Source organism: Rhinolophus ferrumequinum, chromosome 22 (genome assembly GCF_004115265.2).
Source record: "Rhinolophus ferrumequinum isolate MPI-CBG mRhiFer1 chromosome 22, mRhiFer1_v1.p, whole genome shotgun sequence".
Classification (NCBI taxonomy): Eukaryota; Metazoa; Chordata; class Mammalia; order Chiroptera; family Rhinolophidae; genus Rhinolophus; species Rhinolophus ferrumequinum.
In genome coordinates this window covers 41,300,775-41,321,023 of record NC_046305.1, presented here as the reverse complement: position 1 = coordinate 41,321,023, position 20,249 = coordinate 41,300,775, and the positions used below count along the sequence as shown (strand labels likewise).

The 20,249-nt window shown below is 34.9% G+C and overlaps 1 protein-coding gene across 8 annotated transcripts in view; it reads left to right on the top strand.

Moving 5' to 3' along the window:
• Nucleotides 1-20,249, top strand: part of WDR47 (WD repeat domain 47) — a 49,508-nt gene that overhangs the window by 18,623 nt on the left and 10,636 nt on the right. For 3 of the 8 annotated variants that reach the window (XM_033093551.1, XM_033093549.1, XM_033093548.1), the window contains 7 exons: nucleotides 524-629; nucleotides 2,008-2,810; nucleotides 7,113-7,239; nucleotides 11,506-11,684; nucleotides 15,127-15,387; nucleotides 17,723-17,798; nucleotides 19,565-19,722. In XM_033093551.1, coding sequence (XP_032949442.1) covers nucleotides 524-629; nucleotides 2,008-2,810; nucleotides 7,113-7,239; nucleotides 11,506-11,684; nucleotides 15,127-15,387; nucleotides 17,723-17,798; nucleotides 19,565-19,722 — 1,710 coding nt within the window. The remainder of the gene's footprint in view (nucleotides 1-523; nucleotides 630-2,007; nucleotides 2,811-7,112; nucleotides 7,240-11,505; nucleotides 11,685-15,126; nucleotides 15,388-17,722; nucleotides 17,799-19,564; nucleotides 19,723-20,249) is intronic. The other 5 variants (XM_033093555.1, XM_033093553.1, XM_033093554.1 and 2 more) reach the window with 3 other exon arrangements.

Here is a 20,249-nt window from a genome sequence, read left to right as displayed (position 1 = left end):
TTTATGACTTTTTAGAAATGTGCATTTCTCCTTACCCTTTCAGCCCTATTTTTATTAGACCTTTCTCATGTATGAAAATAAAAAAGGTCATATTTTGAGAAAACAAAACATTTGTTGAATATAAAGGATTTTGATTTCATATTAGGTGACATTTGACATCTTCCATAAAAACTTGATTTTTGTTTAGAATTAATATTGGAAATAGAAATCCTTCCTTTGAGTATTAAATTGGGATTACTTACTACTGAAATGATTTTGATAATGACTTCAATGTGATAAGCCTTATAAAATATTTTAAGAATTTCCTGAAAGCAAAGATACTTATGGTAACTTATAAGTACATTTGATTTAAGAGACATTGGAAAATTAATTTTGTTAAGTCTTTTTTAAAAGAAATAATTACCTCTTTAAGACACACTTGGCCTGTTTTGCTTCAGGAACTTGAGTTTCATTTCCAGTCTTTGACATTGCTATAATTCAGCTTTTTAATCATTTTAATGTTTTCATATTTTATTTTTCACAGGTTTCGTTATATTATCCTGAAGCAGAAGTTTTTAGAAGCTCTATGTGTTAACAATGCAATGTCAGCAGAAGATGAGCCCCAGCATGTAAGATTTTTATTCCTGAAGGTTTGCGCCATAGTCTTGTTTCAGTCATAAGTATTTTATTCACTAAAACAAAAGATTAGTATCATGACTTTTGAAGTTTTTGAGCCAGGATGGGGCAAGATCTGCTCTTTTGTAGACATAGTGTTTTCAGTCTGTAGTGAGTCTAAATTTGTTCCGTGATTTAGGCAAAGATGATAAATGAACGGCTGGTTGGTTGGAGAGTGTGTGCTTCTCACTTGTTTAAGGTGATTTAGGTAGCAATACATGTTTGACTTGATGACTTTACATCATTGCTTCTTTCCTCATCCCAGAAGTGAATTATGTTTACCTCCTCCTTCTGTCTATTTCCTTTGATCCACAGGTGGTTTTTTTATAAAACATTTGTCTTTATGACAGTTTAAATTTAACGATATTCAACTCTTTTTGATTTGAGAGTTACTTTTAAAGTTTTACTATTAGTATTGTTATAGCTAAAACCAATGAAACTTTTAGTAAGTGCCAGTAAATGTTCATTGAAATAAACCAAAAGGATATTACAATGGGAACTTTCATATATAACAGAGAAATATTTGCCAGATAATGATGTTTGTAAGTGGAAAGAACACTGGAATGTAAGTTAACAGACCTAATTTTTATTCTGTCTTTGTCACTAACTGAATTACTTCGGTTTAATCTGCACCCTAACTTTTCATAAGATAAGAAGCTAGACTTTTGTAAGATATAGAAGCTAGACTACATAAACTCTGTGGTTCCTTACATCATTAAAAGCTTATGAATCTAGGATGGTATTCACTATACAAATTCTTGTAATTAATCTCTCAGCTGAGCCTCCTTTTGTTCTGTCTCAGCACTGTTTTTGTAGTAAACAAACTGTAGATGTTCTTTTTTTTGATTTACTTTCTTTCCCCACACAAATTTTCCTCTTGCAAGTTTGTGAATGGCTTTTGATTTTGGGGTAAGTTGGAGTGATAGCAATCTATATAAACAATTGAATATAGGTATGCTTCAGTTTTCATTTCAGAAAACTCAGTTATTCTTACTCTTAACAGTTATACATTTGATAAAAAATAAACCCAAAAGAAATTATACATTTGGAAATGCTGGTGTTAAGCCTGAATTAGAACACTGTTTTCATAGATAAAAGTTTAATGTGTTACTTAATGGAATTATTTAATCTTTTTATTTTAGTAGTGAAAAACATTTTTGTTTCTGACTTGAAGGTGGTTTAATATCCTACAAATTATATGGGTATTCTGTGACACTAGTTTATCCTTTTGCAATTAATTGAATAGTTGATGAAAGTTTGTAAAGTATCTTTGTTTTTGAATGAACCACTCTCATCGTTTTCGTACCTCACAGCATCTCTCTTTATGGTGATCACTTAATGTTTTTCTTACAGCTGGAATTTACAATGCAAGAAGCTGTGCAGTGTTTACATGCCCTGGAAGAGTACTGTCCTTCTAAAGATGATTACAGCAAGCTCTGTTTGCTTTTGACTTTGCCTCGTCTGACCAATCATGCCGAATTTAAGGACTGGAATCCCAGCACTGCACGAGTTCACTGTTTTGAAGAGGCTTGTGTCATGGTTGCAGAATTCATCCCTGCTGATAGGAAGTTAAGTGAGGCTGGTTTTAAAGCAAGTAACAATCGTTTATTTCAGCTTGTAATGAAGGGTCTACTTTATGAATGCTGTGTAGAATTTTGTCAAAGCAAAGCAACTGGAGAAGAAATTACAGAAAGTGAAGTACTTCTTGGCATCGACCTTTTATGTGGTAATGGTTGTGATGATTTGGATCTGAGTTTATTGTCATGGCTTCAGAATCTCCCATCTTCTGTCTTCTCTTGTGCTTTTGAACAGAAAATGCTTAATATTCATGTTGACAAACTTCTGAAACCCACAAAAGCTGCATACGCTGATCTTTTGACTCCTCTTATCAGCAAACTTTCTCCTTATCCGTCATCTCCAATGAGAAGGCCTCAATCAGCTGATGCCTATATGACTCGCTCTCTGAATCCTGCTTTAGATGGCCTCACTTGTGGACTAACCAGTCATGATAAGAGAATCTCCGACCTTGGGAACAAAACTTCTCCAATGTCACACTCCTTTGCTAACTTCCATTATCCAGGGGTACAAAACCTCAGTAGAAGTCTCATGCTTGAGAATACAGAATGTCACAGTATCTATGAAGAATCCCCTGAACGGTAAATATTTGCTCATAAAATATTAGGAAATTTCCACAAGTGTGAGATAATCTAATTGGTGTCTCTGTGTGTGTGTGTGTGTGTGTGTGTGTGTGTGTATCTGTCTTAATGTTTAAGTCCCTTTAGTTGAAAGTTATTCCTTAAAACTTTACAAAGGTTTCTTTTTAATTTTGATAATTAAAATTCTGAGGTAAAATCTTTATTTTTATATTCCTTATTCTTTTGCTGGCTGTAAAGGCAATACGTGCGCATTGAAGAAATTCTGGAAACAGAAGAGTATAAATATGATAATTAAAATCCCACACAATCTCACACTTAGATGACCAGCCTTTTTTTTAATTGTGAATGTACCATATATGTTTTCATATAATTTGCTTTTTTCACTTGATAGGTTATGAATACTTTCCCATATTCTTAAACATTTTTTGAGATCAGTGATTAATGATGAACATTTTTTGAGATATAGTGACTGTAACAATTTAATGACTGTATCATAATTTAATGACTATCATAATTTTACCTAATTCCTTATTGTAGAACAGCAGATAGTTTACACTTTTTCTCCTGTAGATAGTACTGTATTGAACATGTGTATATAAAAATCTGATTGTTTCCACTCATCTTTTTTTCAGTAATTCCTTATATATATGAAGGAAATGAGTGTTAAAACCACCATTCAGTGTTTCCTTCGACACTGGCATGAAATAATAATTTCATGATTAGCAGTTACGTATTTCAATAGTTAGGAAACTTCCTGCCTTGCTTTTCCAGGAAACTCATTGGGACATAGGGCTGGTTTCGTATACTCAGAGTTGATACTATGAAGTATTACTATTGACTGCGATAAATTTATTTGTTTGTTTATTTATTTATTAAAAGATTTTATTGGGGAAGAGGAACAGGACTTTATTGGGGAACAGTGTGTATTTCCAGGACTTTTTTATTGGGGAACAGTAGTGTTTTTTTTCTAGGACTCAATCAGCTCCATCCAAGTCAGGTTGTTGACCTTTCAGTCTTAGTTGTGGAGGGCGCAGCTCAGCTTCAGGTCTAGTCACCTTTGTTAGTTGCAGAGGGCGCAGCCCACTATCTCTTGTGGGAGTCGAACCCGGCAACCTTGTGGTTGAGAGCACGCGCTCCAACCATCTGAGCCATCTGGGAGCTCAGCTCAAGGTGCCATGTTCTTAGTTGCAGGGGGCGCAGCCCACCATCCCTTGTGGGAGTCAAACCGGCAACCTTGTGGTTGAGAGCACACGCTCCAACCAACTGAGCCATCAGGCCACCCGGCAGCTCGTTGACTTCATTCTAGTTGTAGAGGGCACAGCTCACTGGCCCATGTGGGAATCCAATCGGCAGCCCTGTTGCCCAGAGCTCGCGCTCTAACCAACTGAGCCACCCGTCTGCCCCTGTAATAAGTTTATTGAAAGAACACAAAAACAACCTTTTCCTGTTCACAGAGGATAGTGGGAGGCATTCTTTATTGGGGAAGAAGCACTGGACTCAAGTTTTTGTTTCTGATTAAAGCAGGAGATCTTTAGTCCAGGCACAAAAATACAGAATAAATATATACAGAAGCGTTTTCTGTTAAGTTGCTGTGAGTTTGTGTATTGGGTGTGTGTGTGATACTTTCTTTAAAGTTCCTTAAAGAGGAGGAATCCTAGCATCAGTTAAGTGAGGGGGCTTCCTAAAGCTTAGGGTGACTTCTTAAGGCATCTTATTGTTCTGTATCTCAGATAGAGATGATATCTAGTGATGAAAACGGATGGGTATAATTAATATAGGAGCATCCTATTATCTAAATCTCAACGGAATAGAGAGTCTTGAGCATTGGTAGAGACCATCTTAAACTTTTCTTGGACTTTCCAATCCCTTTAGAGAAAATTCTCATCAGGTGGGATGCTGGGCTTCAGCTATGCAGGAACTGCTGATAATCTTCTGAGGGACTAAGGTGACAGGAGCTTCTTGGTCAGTATACTGAACAGCGTGTTAGGACTTGTGCACCAGTGAGACTGTCTTTATAAAGAAAAAAGATGCACAAAAATCCAGCCTAATATGACTCTGCAGGTGCTGTTGCCTTTGTAAAGACAGTAGAAATTGAGGGATGACTGGATAAAGGTGGAAAGAAGTGGAGTATAAGTTATTAGACGATTATAGGGAAAGCAGAGAGGTAAAATGTGACATGTCAAAAAGTAATGCGTGTGTCACTAGCTGAGCAGTAGCAATAACCCAGAAGACATCTGTTATGCCTCTGAAATTGGAACTTATGAGGCAAAGCAGTGTAGAATAATGAGGAGAAGTGGTCTTTAGAGTCAGACTTGGATTTGAGCAATACCTTTGCCATTTACTAGCTGTGTGACCTTGGGACAGTTACTCTCTCTGAACCTCATGACCTTCTCTGTAAAATAGTGTGTTGACTTGCAAAGTGAAAGCTCCTAGCAGCGTGGCAAGCATGTGATTGGTACTTAATAAGTACCAGTTTCTCCCCTTTGGAGTACATACCCTTGGTAAGGACAGTGCATCAAAAGGGCTGCTTATAACATGCTATGGGAGGGCTACTGTGCTGTGGAAAAAGTATAAACATTCAGTTTGGAAAAAGCTTACCTTGTTTTAAAAAAACTTTTTAGATGTAATTAAAAAAATATTCGGAAAAAAGGTCAAGGTGGCTGAATAGAAAAAAAATATTGGGAAGCTCTATTAGATCAATTATGTTAAAGATGCCACATGAAGGGACTCCTACTTGTAGTAATATGTGTTTGAAGTCAGTGCTCAGTTAAAAATATTTGTCTACTATGTGTCAGCACCATGCTGCATCCCCGAGATACAATGATTGAGTTACTATGGTGAACAAGAAAATAAAACACGAAAGAAAGGTTTATAAGGGAATGTATGGTATTTTGAAAGATACCTTTTCACTCAAACAGAAACAAACTCAAAATAGAAAGTCAGAAAAATCAGTTGAAATATGTAAGCTTTGGCTGTTCAGTGTAATGATCTCGAAATTAAATGGGAAAACAAACAAACAAACAAAACCCCCAAATATCTTTAGGCATGGGCCAGCATTGGATTTGGACTCTAAAGATCTGGATTCAGGTCCAAGCTTTATTTATTTGCTAGCCATGTAATTTTAGAAAATCACTTGTTTTTTGAATGTTTCCTCATCTGTGAAATGGGAGTTATAATCTATTTCACAGGTTTATTATGCAAGTTAAATGAGAATGCATATGGAAGTGACAGCAAAATTAAATCAAGTTGCAAAATTAAATCAAATGTTACTTTATGAAGGTCATTTTATTCTATCCCTATACAGTTAATAACCCTTACAAATTCTTTATGGACCTAAATGGGGTCTTCTTACGGACATTAGCTGCTTACAGCACAGTCTGATAGCTGAAAACTCCTCCCACGTCTTTCTGCTTCCTCTTCTGGGTGCGTTTGTGTATGTGTGTTTAGGTACTTACACATATAGAGTGCAAGACTCCTAACTAATGGTGCCTGTGTGAAGATGACTCTAGCTCTGCTTTCCTTGACCCCAGAGCTATATTTTGATATGTTTTACATACTTCTGCCTAGAGAGGCCATTATGAGGCCACCTCATAATTAAATTCCTTGAAGACAAAGATCATTTTACTTTTGTATTTGTTCCCATGGTGCCTTGTACTATATAGGTAATGTGTGTAAATGTCTGTAGTATTCATCTTTGGATGGTATTAAACTTTTTGAACAGTGTACAACTATGAAAAGTAGAAATTGTTAGTGTTTAAAAGATATTAGGAACAATCTGATGTAAAATGTCAAACTTACTAATTAGTATACATTAAAAATATTGGAAAGATGTATGCTTAGCTTTTACATTAAATGCAAGGAAACCAATAAAATCTCAACAATTCTTAAAATTTTGTTCAAACATATTGGAGACAAAAAATAAATAATGTTTGGATAACAAAATCAGAGATTGAGTTCATAAAGAGATTTAGGCATTAGGACATCCAACCTATTATTCAATATATAGATGAAGCTGAGCCACAGAGAATGTCAGTGATTTCCCCAAGGCCACACATCTTATTTTAGATGGGAGCCCCTACCGTCCTTGTTTATTAATCCAGTGCTCATCCATTATACATACATTCTATTTTTAAAAACTCCTTACGTAGTGTACTTAAGAGAAGTAAGGAAAATCTGTTTTTGTGCATTTGATAAACATGTAAGCTAAATGTTAATTGTTTTAAATTAAAATTTCTCTAACTGAAATATATTTTCCTTCACCCTCACCTCTTCCTTTTTGGTTTTTTTACACCTTTTTGGAAGAAGTGATACACCTATTGAGGCACAGCGACCTATCAACAGTGAAATCCTGGGCCAGAATTCAGTTTCTGAAAAAGAGCCGGCAAATGGAGCACAGAATCCAGGACCACCTAAGCAAGAAAAAAATGAGGTAATATTTACTACGCCCAGTGTCTTTTAGAGTTATTCTCTTTGTAAGAAGTAATAGTATTTGCTTGGATAGAATTTAAAAAGAATTTTCTGGTATTTGGGAGTAGGAGAGAGAATATCTAGGTTTTCTTATTAATTTGCTCATTTTCTCCCCTCTCCCTTAAGAAATATATGGTATTTTTAGTTGTCATTGTGTACTTTGGTATATTTTTAACAGGTGAATTTATTAGCAATCTAAAATACCACAGTTGATATTAATCTGACATATTTCAGTATTCAAGTAATTGAACTCACATTAAACATGGATAGCTTGTATTTTAAAGATATATGCTTTATATTTTATTGATTAGGTTTAATGAACAAGAAATTATGGCATTTTAAATATAAACTACTTTTATCTAAGCTTTTAGAGTATATTTTTCTGTGGTGTTTTGGAAAGAAAATTGTGAAGTAGGATGTAAATTTCATCACATATATATATGCTACTGAGAAAGGGTGATTAGAAGGTAGTTTAATAAATTGAATAAATTTTGTTTGTTTTCAATTAAATATTAAGAATGAAGTAGAAAAATTACTATTAAAAATACAAATGTATATTTGTACCGAAGAGAACAGAACCCCAACACACCAGCGGTGCTACAAAAATATATACAAGTGGACACTTTGGTCATTATTGCTCAAGCAGTAGTTCGCCATAATCAGAAGTGTCTGGATGCTGATGGTAACCACTTTGAGCACCTCCTGTAATTGGCAGAAGTCAAATGTGACTTGTATTCATCTTTTGTTATTGGTATATATGGAGTATTACAATTTTAGTACACTTTTCCTTTCTTAAAACATTTTTTTGGCACCCTCTGTATATGAAGCAAACATTGACAGAATTGAAGGGAGAAATAGATAGTTATGCAATAATAGTTGGAGATTTCAATACCCCACTTACAAAATGGATAGAACATCTAATCAAAAGATCAGTAGGGTATAGAGAACTTGGCCAACGCTGTAAAACCACTAGACCTAACAGACATCTATGAAACACTCCAACAATAGCAGAATACCCATTCTTCTCAAGTGCACATGCAGTGTTCTTCAGGATAGAGCATATGTTAGGACATAAAACAAATCTCAGTAAATTTTAAAAGATTGAAATCATGCATCATATCTTCTCTGATTACAGTGGAATGAAACTGGGAATTAATAACAAGGAAAATTGGAAAATTCACAAATTTAATAACACAGTCTTAACTAATGGGTCAAGGAAGAAATCAAGAGAAATTAGAAAATCCTTAGAGACTAATGAAAATGAAAAGAACATACCAAAACATGCAACATTCCAAACCTATGGGATGCAGCAAAAATAGTAGTATTCAGGGGGAAATTCATAGCTGAAATTCCTACATTAAAAAAAAGAAAGATCTCAAATCAGTAACCTAACTTTATGCCTTGAGGAACTATAAAAAGAAGAGCAAACTAACCCAAAGCTAGCAGAAGGAAGGAAGGACATAAGAAAGATTAGAAGGGAGACAAAGTAGAGAACAGGAAAGCAATAGAATCAATAAAACCAAAAGTTTGTTTTTGAAAAGATCAAAGTTGCCAAGCCCTTAGTTAGACTGACAAAAAAAAAAAAGAAAAGAAAAAAGGCACAAGTAACTAAAATCAGAAATGAAACTGGGGACATTACTATCAACCTTACAATAATCAGGATTATAAGAGAATACTATGACCAATTGATAACCTAGACGAAATGGATAAATTTCTAGAAACACACAAATTACCTAAACGGACTCAAGAATAAGTAGAAAATCTCAATAGACCTATAATAAGTAAAGAGTTTGAATCAGTAATCAAAAGCCTCTGAATAAAGAAAAGTCCAGGATAAGATAACTTTGCTGGTGAATTCTACCAAACATTTGAGGAAGGGTAATACTAATCCTTCTCAAAATCTTCCAAAAAGTATAAAACTCTTAGAAGAAAATATAGGCGAAAATCTTTATAACATTGGATTTTGTAGTGTGTTCTTAGATATGATACCAAGAGCATGAGCAACAAACATAAAAATTAATAAATTGCATTTCATCAAAATTTTAAATTTTGTACACCAAAGGATATTATCAAAATAGTGAAAAAAACAGCCTACAAAATGGGAAAAATATTTGCAAATCATATATCTGGTAAGGGTTTAATATCTAGACTATATAAAGAACTACAGGCATACCTTGTTTTATTGCACTTCACTTTATGGCGCTTCACAGATACTGTGTTTTTTTACAAATTAAAGGTTTATGGCAACTCTGTGGCAAGCAAGTCCATCAGCACCAAAAAGATTATAACTTGCTGAAGGCTCAGATGATGGTTAGCATTTTTTAGCAATAAAGTATTTTTTAATTAAGGTATATACATTTTTTTAGACATACTGCTATTGCACACTTAATAGACTACAGTATAGTGTAAACAGGCATTGAGAAAGCAAAATTTCAGTACTTCGTTTTATTGCAATATTTGCTTTATTTCAGTGGTCTGGTACCAAACCCATGATATCTCCAAGGTCTGCCTGTATTACAACCCAACAACAAAAAGACAAAAAATCCAATTTAAAAAAGGAATTGAATAGACATTTCTCCAAAGAATGTGTACAAATGACCAATAACCACATGAACAGATGCTGAACATCAGTAGTCATTAGGGAAATGCAAATCAAAACCACAATGAAATGTAACTTCGCAACTACTGGGATGACTAAAATCAAAGCACTGGAACATAATAAGTGTTAGTGAGGAAGTGGAGAAATTTGAACCTTCAAACATTGCTGGTTGGAATGTAAAATGGTGCAGTCACTGTGATGTGGTGGTACCTCAGAAAGCTAAACAACGAATTACCATATGACCCAGAAATTCTACTCCTAGGTATATACCCCAAAGCATTGAAAGCAAGGACTCAAGAGATAGCTGTTCATCCGTGTTCATAGTAGCATTATTCACAGTCGCCAAAAGGTAGAAATAACCCAAGTATCCACCCACAGATGAATGGAGAAGCAAAAGTGGTCTATCCATACGTTGGACTCTTATGCAGCCATAAAAGGGACTGAAATTCTGACATATGCTACACCACAGATAAACCTTGAAAACATATTAAGTGCAATAAGCCAGACACAAAAGGACAAGTATTGTATGTTATTTATATGAAAAAGCTAAAATAGGCAAATTCAGAGACCAAAGTAGAATGGGGCTTGGGGGAGGGGGAAATGGGGCGTTATTGCTTAATGGTTACAGATTTCTGTTTGGGGTTATGAAAATGTTTGTAAATAAATAGTGATGATGGTTGCACAACATTGTGAATATAATTAATGGCCCTGAATTGTACACTTAGAAATGGTTACAATGACAAATTTATATTTTACGACAATGAAGTTTTTTTAAAAGGACATATAATTTTGTCTCCATCATTACTATACATTATGAAATAGAGAGGATCGTTACTATTTTCCTGGAAAAGGAAGACAGTTTTAGCTTTAGCTAGCTGTATGAAGGTCTTGATTAAGCTTGTTGTGTTGGCCAAATTTAGAGATGATTATTTTGTTCTTCCAGGGTAGCCCTGGTTCTCATGATCCATGTAATATAACGAGACTCCGGCCTGGCAGAGGACTGTTTCTTTACCAATATTGGAATTCACTTAAATATTTAAGTCCTATAAGTTTGGGTGCTATAGATTCTTTTAGAAGCGTTAAGTAGGAATGTTGAGACTGCTAAGTTTAACAGCCATTTATTCCACTTTATTATGAAAGGCCATTGAAAACCCGAATTAAAGTTTTGTTTTTGAGGAAAATTTTGTAAGTTTCTCTCTAGCATAACCTACCCTGTTAAGTGTGTTGGATAAGGTTAATATTGTGCTTATTATATATTAGTACAGTCCTTCAGTATTTTTTTCAAGTAATATAGATAAGATTTGTATTAGTCTTTATCTACATTATTTTCTTTAACCATGTCCCCCTTGTAACCACTATAATTTGTATTTTTATTTGGGATAAGTCAAGCATCCAGGATGACCATTCATTTTGGCCAATCTCTTGCTATGGAATAAAGCAAATTAACTGATCTACTTGACTATTAAGACTCATGGATACTATGTTATTTTTCAAAGAGCAATATATTATATATTTTCTAATTGTTAAATATAGCTATGTGTATATTTTATTCAGCATTTACACAAGTTACTGTTGAGTGGGGATATATTCAAATTGTCTGTTCAAATATATTTTTCTAATCTTTTTAAGCTTCGAGATTCAACAGAACAATTTCAAGAATATTATAGGCAAAGATTACGTTATCAGCAGCATTTAGAACAGAAGGAGCAACAGCGACAGATATACCAACAGATGCTGCTTGAAGGAGGTGTGAATCAGGAGGACGGCCCTGATCAGCAGCAGAATCTTACTGAACAATTCCTTAGTAGGTCAGTCTTTTAGTCACTTTTTAATATGTAAAGAATTATTTAAAAGCTATTTAGAAGCATGTAATAACTACTACTTTCCATGTATAGTTTGACATTTTAAGGCTTTGTGTTTCAAAAAATGTGGAAGTACATAGTATCTTCCAGTCACAGCATTCTGAGACCTCATCTCGTTTTGTCCTTTCACATCTAAGCAAGGAGAGCAGAAGTGTGGTGGAAGCAGACTGCCAGGTGGACCCAGCCCTGTGCCAGGGTAGCTGAGAACCTGTGGGAAGTTACTTAGCTTCCTTTTGTTTGTTCTCATCTACTTCACAGGGTTGCCATGAAGATTAAATGAGTTACTAGAAGTAAAGTGCCAAGAACAGTACCTGGCATATAGTAAGCACTATATTAAGTGTTAGCTGTTTTTTTTTTTTTATTATTTTGAGTGCTTATACTTCAACATTCTTTTTAATTCAGTGTATTCAAATGATTCTGTGTTTTTCTTTCCGCTTCTTCCACCTCCCCCACCCCAATTCCGGTTCAAGCTGTTGTTTCTCAGTCTAGTTGTGTAGGACACAGCTCCCTGGCCCATGCTGGTATTATGAGCCTTGCGCTCCCCCCCCCCCCCCCCCCCCCCCCCCCCCCCCCCCCCCCCCCCCCCCCGGCTGAGGCAGTCAGTCACCAGTCATCAGTTGGCCGCTCACAGTAGCTCATGGCAGCTCTTGCCGGCTGCCGGCCACTCACGCTGGCTGCCAGCCGCTCACACTGGCCACCGGCCACTCATGACAGCACACGGTAGCCCACGGCAGCACACAGCAGCCCGTGGCAGCACTCAGCTGCTCACGCCAAACTCGGCTGCTTATGGCAGCCAGCTCCAGGGAGAGCTGTTGTTTACAGTCTTAGCTGTAGAGGGCGCAGCTCATTGGCCCATGTAGGAATTGAACTAGCGACCTTGGCATTAGGAGCACGGTGCTCCAACCACCTGAGCCACCGGGCCGGCCCTAAAATGATTCTTTCTTATAATCTCTGTCAAAACTCACACTGTCAAAACAGTGTGAACTTATATTGTTTTGAATTACAGGAGGGGTGTGTGTGTGTGTGTGTGTGTGTGTGTGTGTTTGTGTATATAATATATATATAATATGGTATATATATCATGGTTTTTAAATTAGTAAACTGGAATATGTGTATTTAAATGCACAAGGGTTGGAAGATTAAATGAGTTAATACATATAAAATTACTTAGAATAATTCTCGACATAGAGGAAGTATGCCATAATTGTTGGCTATCATCACAATTATGATTAGGCAATGCAGTGGTAGCTGTCAGTTCTTTACTTGGAAGTAATCTGCTTGACACTGAGGCTTGTGCAAGTCAGTGCTCCTGAAGTTTATCCTGCCTATTAACCGTCACAAGGAATGTTTATAATGATAATCTAAAGAGTCTAAGTAGGCCTCTGAGTATTCAATTTGAAGATGGTTTTCTTATCACCTCTGATTAAATCAGTGGCTTATCAGAATTTCCTAATTTGATGAATTGCCACTTCTAGTCCTTGGATCTCTTCTTCTTATCCATTAAAGTCATAGTTGCAGTTGACTCCCTGACCATTTTTAAGTGAAAGGGGATATCTAGCATGAAGTCAGAAGATGAAGTGGAAAGGTTCTGTGATGCCACTAGTGGTGGGGATGTACTCCTCAGAAAACAAATTAAGCTGTTTTTTCTTCCTTTAAAGACAATTATAAATAGGATTAAAATTATTTCTTGGAATTTAGGTGCTGTTTAGAGCATAGTTATTGTTTAACAGCTATTCTCCATTTCATTAGAGATCAGGATTTAAAATTACATTAAAAGGTAAGTATGTTATAAAAATCCATGGGATAACCAGGCCTATTATAAGTATGAATGGATGTTTATCCTAAACTTTTGTAAGTTAGTTTCACATAAATTCTCTGTTGTTCTCTTAACTTTTTCTACTGTATTTTGTTTTTTAACCATTTAATATACTTTTATTCAATTTTTTTTCTAGACCCTTAAGTTTTATATACCTGAGCCTGTATGGGGACTTAACGTACTTGACTAATACCAAGGGCCAACTGAATAGAGATAGAATCTATAAATTAAAATATGCTTTTTGCCCTTATTGTTTTATTCTTCCAAATCGTTCTAGCAGCAGAGGTACTTTCCAGATTTAAATTCTGCTTCTCCTTCCAAGAGGAAGAGAAATCAGAGTTGTGTTATATAGATCTTATTGAAAAAAAATCAACTAAAGCATGATAGGATTTTTATTAACAGTACTGTATCACTACTTTATACCTCTTGATATTTTGTTTCTATTAGTACTACTAATTGGCACCACTGATTTGGCACCTATTATAGGTGTATTCTGCCCCTCCCTCATCCTCTTCCCCTTTTAGAGAGTCAAAATGATATGTCAAAATGATATGTTTAGACTATTTATGTTTAGCATCTACCAAATTTATTTGACCTCATACTTTTTTTTATAGGGAGCATTTCACACGGTTAGTGTTTCATAGAACAATATTTTGGAAATGCTGCCTATTTAAAATTTTTAACTGATATTTAGTAATGGCTGCGAATTTCTTTAATACTATTCAACTACTCTTTTAAAGTCTTTTTAAAGCCTTAAGCACACACACACACACACACAAAATAATGTTAGAAAATAGAGTGAAACACAACACCTCTTGGTAATCATACCCCTTGTGTAGTCCTCTCTCATAGTATTGAATCCAGGTTGGAGAGAGTGATGCTGGGCCCGTTCGGGGTCTAAATTTTAAGAAAGCCTGGCAGCTTCCTCTTTGTGTCTTTTGGAGCCCTGAATCCAACAGAAGGAATCAGGCTACTGTGATATAGAGGGAAGGGCCATGAGACTAACTTGTTTTGCTCCCTGTGTTATCTCCCTAGTGTCTGGATCAGTCTGGCAAATAGTCTTTGTAGAATGAATGAATGTGTGAATCATAGGGATGCCCCTTGACTTTGTCCCATCATGGCCCGCTCTAGTCATTTATTTCCTACTTGACATGGTATTACTAGACAGATGAAATGAAAAAGGCTTGTTTTGTTTTATTGGTGAGAAATTTTGGTAGTGGTGATATTTTTATTGACTATTTTGGGAAATTAAGTTTTAAAATAAAAATTAAACCAAAGTTATATCAGAGAAGAAACAGATTTTTTTTCTATTTTTAAGGTAAAAGGTATTTAAAAAGTTGGTGATACCCATTATGCCTATTTCCTGTACAGTGGTATACTGTAGGAAAATGTGGATCTTCTTTCAGTATCTTGGTTATGTCTTAAGCTGAAGATGGTAATGTTTTAGTACTAAACTGGCCAGAGATTCTATATTATATGTGCATTTATTTATTTAGCTTCTAAAACTTTTAATCTTATATACGTTAGGAATGTGATTCAGTTTTTATTTTAATATAATTGCATTGTTTTTAGGTCCATTCAAAAGCTTGGTGAATTAAATATTGGAATGGATAGCCTTGGCAATGAGGTCTCAGTGCTCAACCAGCAATGTAATGGGAGCAAAGGCAATGGATCTAATAATTGTTCTGCAATTAGCTTTGCTACACCACCCCAAGATTCTAGTCAGAGATTAACACATGATGCTTCAAATATCCACACAAGCACTCCTCGTAATTCTGGAGCAACAAACCACATACCTTTTCTTGAGGAATCACCTTCTAGTGGAAACCAAATGTAAGTGCTTCACTTTGTAAAACTTGGAAATAGTAACTTCCTATTAATGAATAGAAGTATAGACATACGAACTTCGCTTTGGAGCCTTACAAATAGTTTGGAGCTCTTTACCTACCAAATTTTTTTTTTCTAATCTGCCTTCGTTTATCTATATTATATTCTACTAGCTTGTAAGTCTTTTCATAGTCTTTACTCCCCTATTTTTCTTTTTGTTTTCTTACCACCACCAAGACAATCTAGTTTTTAATAAGCCATCTTACTCAGAGATCATACAGTTTTAGGGTTTATCTTCTCTCTGATTTTCTTTTTTATTGCCATTGGTATCTTTCAACAAATAATCTTTTCATTCACAGACTTCCAGGGCACAGGGTGGAATGATTGCAGCAAGATAGTCTTGGCAGTGCTGGCAGTTACAGCAGTTGGAGACTTCTTGCATATTTATGTTTTCACTAGTCAGGGAAAAATTTTTTGTCTTGCTATCATTAGTAAACAAGTGTTAATTTATGCAGTGTTGGAATAGCGAAGGAGCATTTTCTTCATCTGCTTTTCACATTAAACACCTTTGAGAGTGGTTCATTTGAAAATGCATAACTTGCTTTTGGCATTTGGGATGCCTATAGGAAATCAGCTTTATAAATTTAGTATCAAAGACTAGTTTTATACTTAAGGGCATAATTTTATCTAATATTTGCTTATTTATTACAGTTCCTATAACATTTGTTTTGTGTACCCCCAAAAGAACTCAAATTTTAAAATTAAATTTTTATCTTTATCAAAATAATATACACACCTGGTTTAAAAAGACAAATAGCACTTCAAGGCTTAATATAAAACAGAATCCCCTGATTTCCGGTCAAGATGGTAGAGTAGGAAGCATTCCAATATATTATTATGCATTGTTGACAAAATAACAAAACAAAATAACATGGAATCCCTCATCTTACCCCTCTTTGTCCATGATTTCTGCTTCTAGTAGGCTGCCATTTTCAACCTAGTTAGTAAAAAACATCAGGTACTTGCTCTTTTCCATTTTTTTTCCCCTCGGGAGACATCTCTCCAGTATCACTCCTGCTTCAATTTATATCCATTGTTTCTAGGCCATTTTGTTCAGGCCTAGAGAATCCTGGGACTTTATTTCACCATTCTCTTGGGAATTTCCTTTGCCTCTTCCCTCTGTTGGATCCCTGTTTTCAGGGTCTCATGTAGTTTTCTGAAAAGGGGTACGACAGAAGTGAGGTTTCTGAGATTTTGCATGTCTAAATATTTCACATTTGATTTGTTAGCATAGCTGAGTATAGAATTCTATGATGGAAATCATAAACTCTGAGGAGAGTTTCAAAGGCATTGCTATGTGTTTCAGTGTTCTTGTTAAGAAGTCTGATGCCATTTTCTTCTGGTCCTTTATATAAGGCGGGATAATTTTTCAACTTTGGAATTTTTTAGATTTTTTTTCCCTGATGTTCCAGAACTTCACTATGATATACATCAGAGTGTGTCTATTTTCCTTCTTTTTACTGGGTACTTTTGGGGCCCTTTTAAACTGGAAACTTAAGTTCTGGGAAATTGAAAAAAAATGTTATTTAGCAATTTCCTCACCTCCATTTTCTATTGATTAATTTTTTTCTGCTACCATATTTTTCTTTTTCTCTAATTTCCCTTGAAGTTTTTTTATAGATCTTTTTCTTGTTTCCTGTATTATTTCTCTTATATCTCTAAGAATTTTAATTATATCATTGTAGCATTTGTTTCCTGAATTGCCTGTCTTCTTGCAAATTCTTTTTTTTTGTTTGTTTTAGTCTCTGAGTTTTATCTAGGAGGCTTTCTTCAAGTATCTGGAAATCTACTATCTGTGAAGAGTCAGGCATTAAAAAAATGCTGACTGGAAGGAAGTACTATATATATGGATGGATCTGTCTACCTGTTGGTCTCTCAAAAAAGTGATAAAGTAGAAACATTGTTTTATTGTGGGGCCCTCAACTGTCAGTTTCTGTTAACCTTTTCTCTTGGGCCAGATAATTTTCCTGAACACCAATCTAAATTCATGGCTGGAGTGGCATTTAAGCGTAGCAACCAGGATTGTGGTACTTGACATCTCACTGTAAAACTTCTGGACTTTGACTTATTTTCCTTTCCAGAATGGCTTCTCACTCCTTCCTTACAACTATGCTTGGTGTTACTGAATCCAGAGCCTCTTAGTAAATGGCTCCAGAGAGTAACTTTGACTGGAAATAAGGTCATTTGCCAAAAAAAAAATATTAGCGATTGAAAGGATGAATTAATTGAGTTTCTGTTTTGATATTCAGAATAAACTTTATTTGAATTTCTACTCACACAGCTCATCAGAACATTTGGTCATTAAGCCACCTTTTGGAGATTCTCCAGGCAATCTATCAAGGTCAAGAGGGGAAGAGGTAATACTTTGGGGAAGAAGGTTTCAATGTTTTTATATATACTTGCAAAGTTTGCTAAGGAATTCTTAATTCAAAGAAAGGACCAATGTTGGAAATAGTCATTATTGTTAATGCCGGTATTTATCTCAAGGTAGTTGAGCTTTCACTAGGCTACATGAAGAGGTTGCCTCAGAAAGCACATTTAAGAGAATTCATATCAGTGACCCAGTGGAGGTCTTGGTGCGTGACTAGGGGCTGTGCACTACTCTCTGAACCCTGTGATTGACTGTTCAGTTATTATTGATGTCTCCTGTGGGCTTCTCATCAGTGTGCCTGCTTTTTGCTTTGGAATCACACATCCTTCCCTAACTAGTATACAGCTTCACTCTTATTTTCTCTAGTTTCAATTTTAACCCCATAGATGTAGTTATTATTTCAGAGGCTTATGGGGTCAACCAGCTAACATAAATGAATAAATTGACTATTTTTGTGATAAGCACATAGGAATATTTGTCCCTTGCACAAAGAAACATGGTTGCCTAGTGTTTCCAGTTCTTTTGATTTCTAAGAGAAGCTGGAACTGTAGATTTTTATGTGAACTCTATTTTTAAAATGACAACAAATTAAAAAAATTTTAAACACACTGGAGAAGAGCAATAAAGTTTATTTGGTGCTCTGCTACTTTTGCTATAAAGCAATTATTAGTAGTAATTATTATTGATATGCTGTAGCCCACTCTTACCTACCCACGCTATTTGTTTGGCAAACGGTCATATATCTTTATATGGATTATTAGAAAAATGTAGCATTTCTAGTCATATAAATTCATACGAATAATATAATAATTTAATTCAATTATACCAGACAAACATGATGTGGCATATCAGGTTGACTCCCTCCTCCCCCTTAAGGATGTATTGCATGAATACATAAAAGTTTGGGTAGGGAGAGGCATAATCTCTTCATTGATACATAGTTATAATACTATGGGTCCTAGAGCTCTCAGGATACAACCAGAGGTAAAGCGGCTTACCTTTGTGTATGCACTTGACATTCATACTTCACAAAGACAGGGTTTGGTTGGGTCTGTTGACTACTCTCAGTCTGGATGTCCTTCTTCCAGGGCCAGTTATTCCTGGTCAGGATAGCAGAATGGGTTCAAATGACACCCGTAGCAGGAGACACCAAAGCTTTTATGCAGAACTGCTTCAACTTGCCTTCCTCAGAAGAGGGCTGTGGGCAGACAGACAGGTTGACAGTTTAAAATAAAAATGAGGTTCAAATTAAATGTTCTGATTAAAATAATTTTTACAATTTTAAAAAGGGTATTTTACAATTTCAGTTTGAAATATTAAAGTATTGATTGCTGGAGATAATATCAATTTTTTTTTTTTACTCTAAGTGTACTAAAGAACAGTCCTTTATACTTCCTACTTTTAGAAACACAAATAATGTTGTTTTTGTAAGAACTATATATGTGGGCTATTTCTTTTTCATTGACAGTTAAAGAGAACTTGATATGGGAATATGTATTATACTTTGTCATAGTGAAGAAAAACTTGAATTTCTGTAACCTGTCTGAGCTTAGTTTAACAATGAGGAGTAAAAAATGGAAAAAATCAGAGTTAATTGGGTTTGCCATTTAAAAGAATATATGATTGTAGGTAACAAACATAAAGTGATAAAGTGAATAATACAGGTTCAAATTAATTTAAAATGGGGTAAAGATGAATTCTTTCAAGTTCATGTTTTGCATCGGATGACTTTCATGTTCATTCTTTCCATAGGATGACAAATTAAAAAAGCAGTTTGTTTGTATTAATACCCTAGAAGACACACAGGCTGTTAGAGCAGTGGCTTTTCATCCAAGTGGTGGTTTATATGCTGTCGGTTCAAATTCAAAAACACTGAGAGTATGTGCCTATCCAGAAGTAATTGATCCAAGGTAAGGATAAATGGCTTGTACTGCCATTCTTGCTTTAGTTTTTAATTTAGTTATCTTTGTTGCTTTTTCAGAATTGCCATTCAGCAGTGTTTAATTTTTATGTCTGTTTATTAAGCTTTTTAATTTTTATTTTCAGTGCTTAGGAATATACATAAGAATTATTGATTAAAATACTTTCAGTTAGGCCATTGTTTATTTAGCTCTAATTTTCCTTATTTCCTTGGCTTTTGTATTTTGTTTTTTCAATCTTAAAAATTCCTATATTCCGGTTAAATTACATAAGATAAAGTAATGCTAGTTATATACTTTGAGAAAATAAAAAAATTTCTTATAATAATAGCTTCAAAGAAGTATTAGGTTGCATTATATGAAATTGCTGATATTTGACCATTTTGACATACAAAAATTCCATTTTCAGTTGGTCAACCTTGATTTTACCCCTTTTTTAACAGAGTATGGGATTTGAAAATAAAGCATATGTATTTAAGGGCATATGTCACTAAAAATGGGCATATGACCTTATTAGG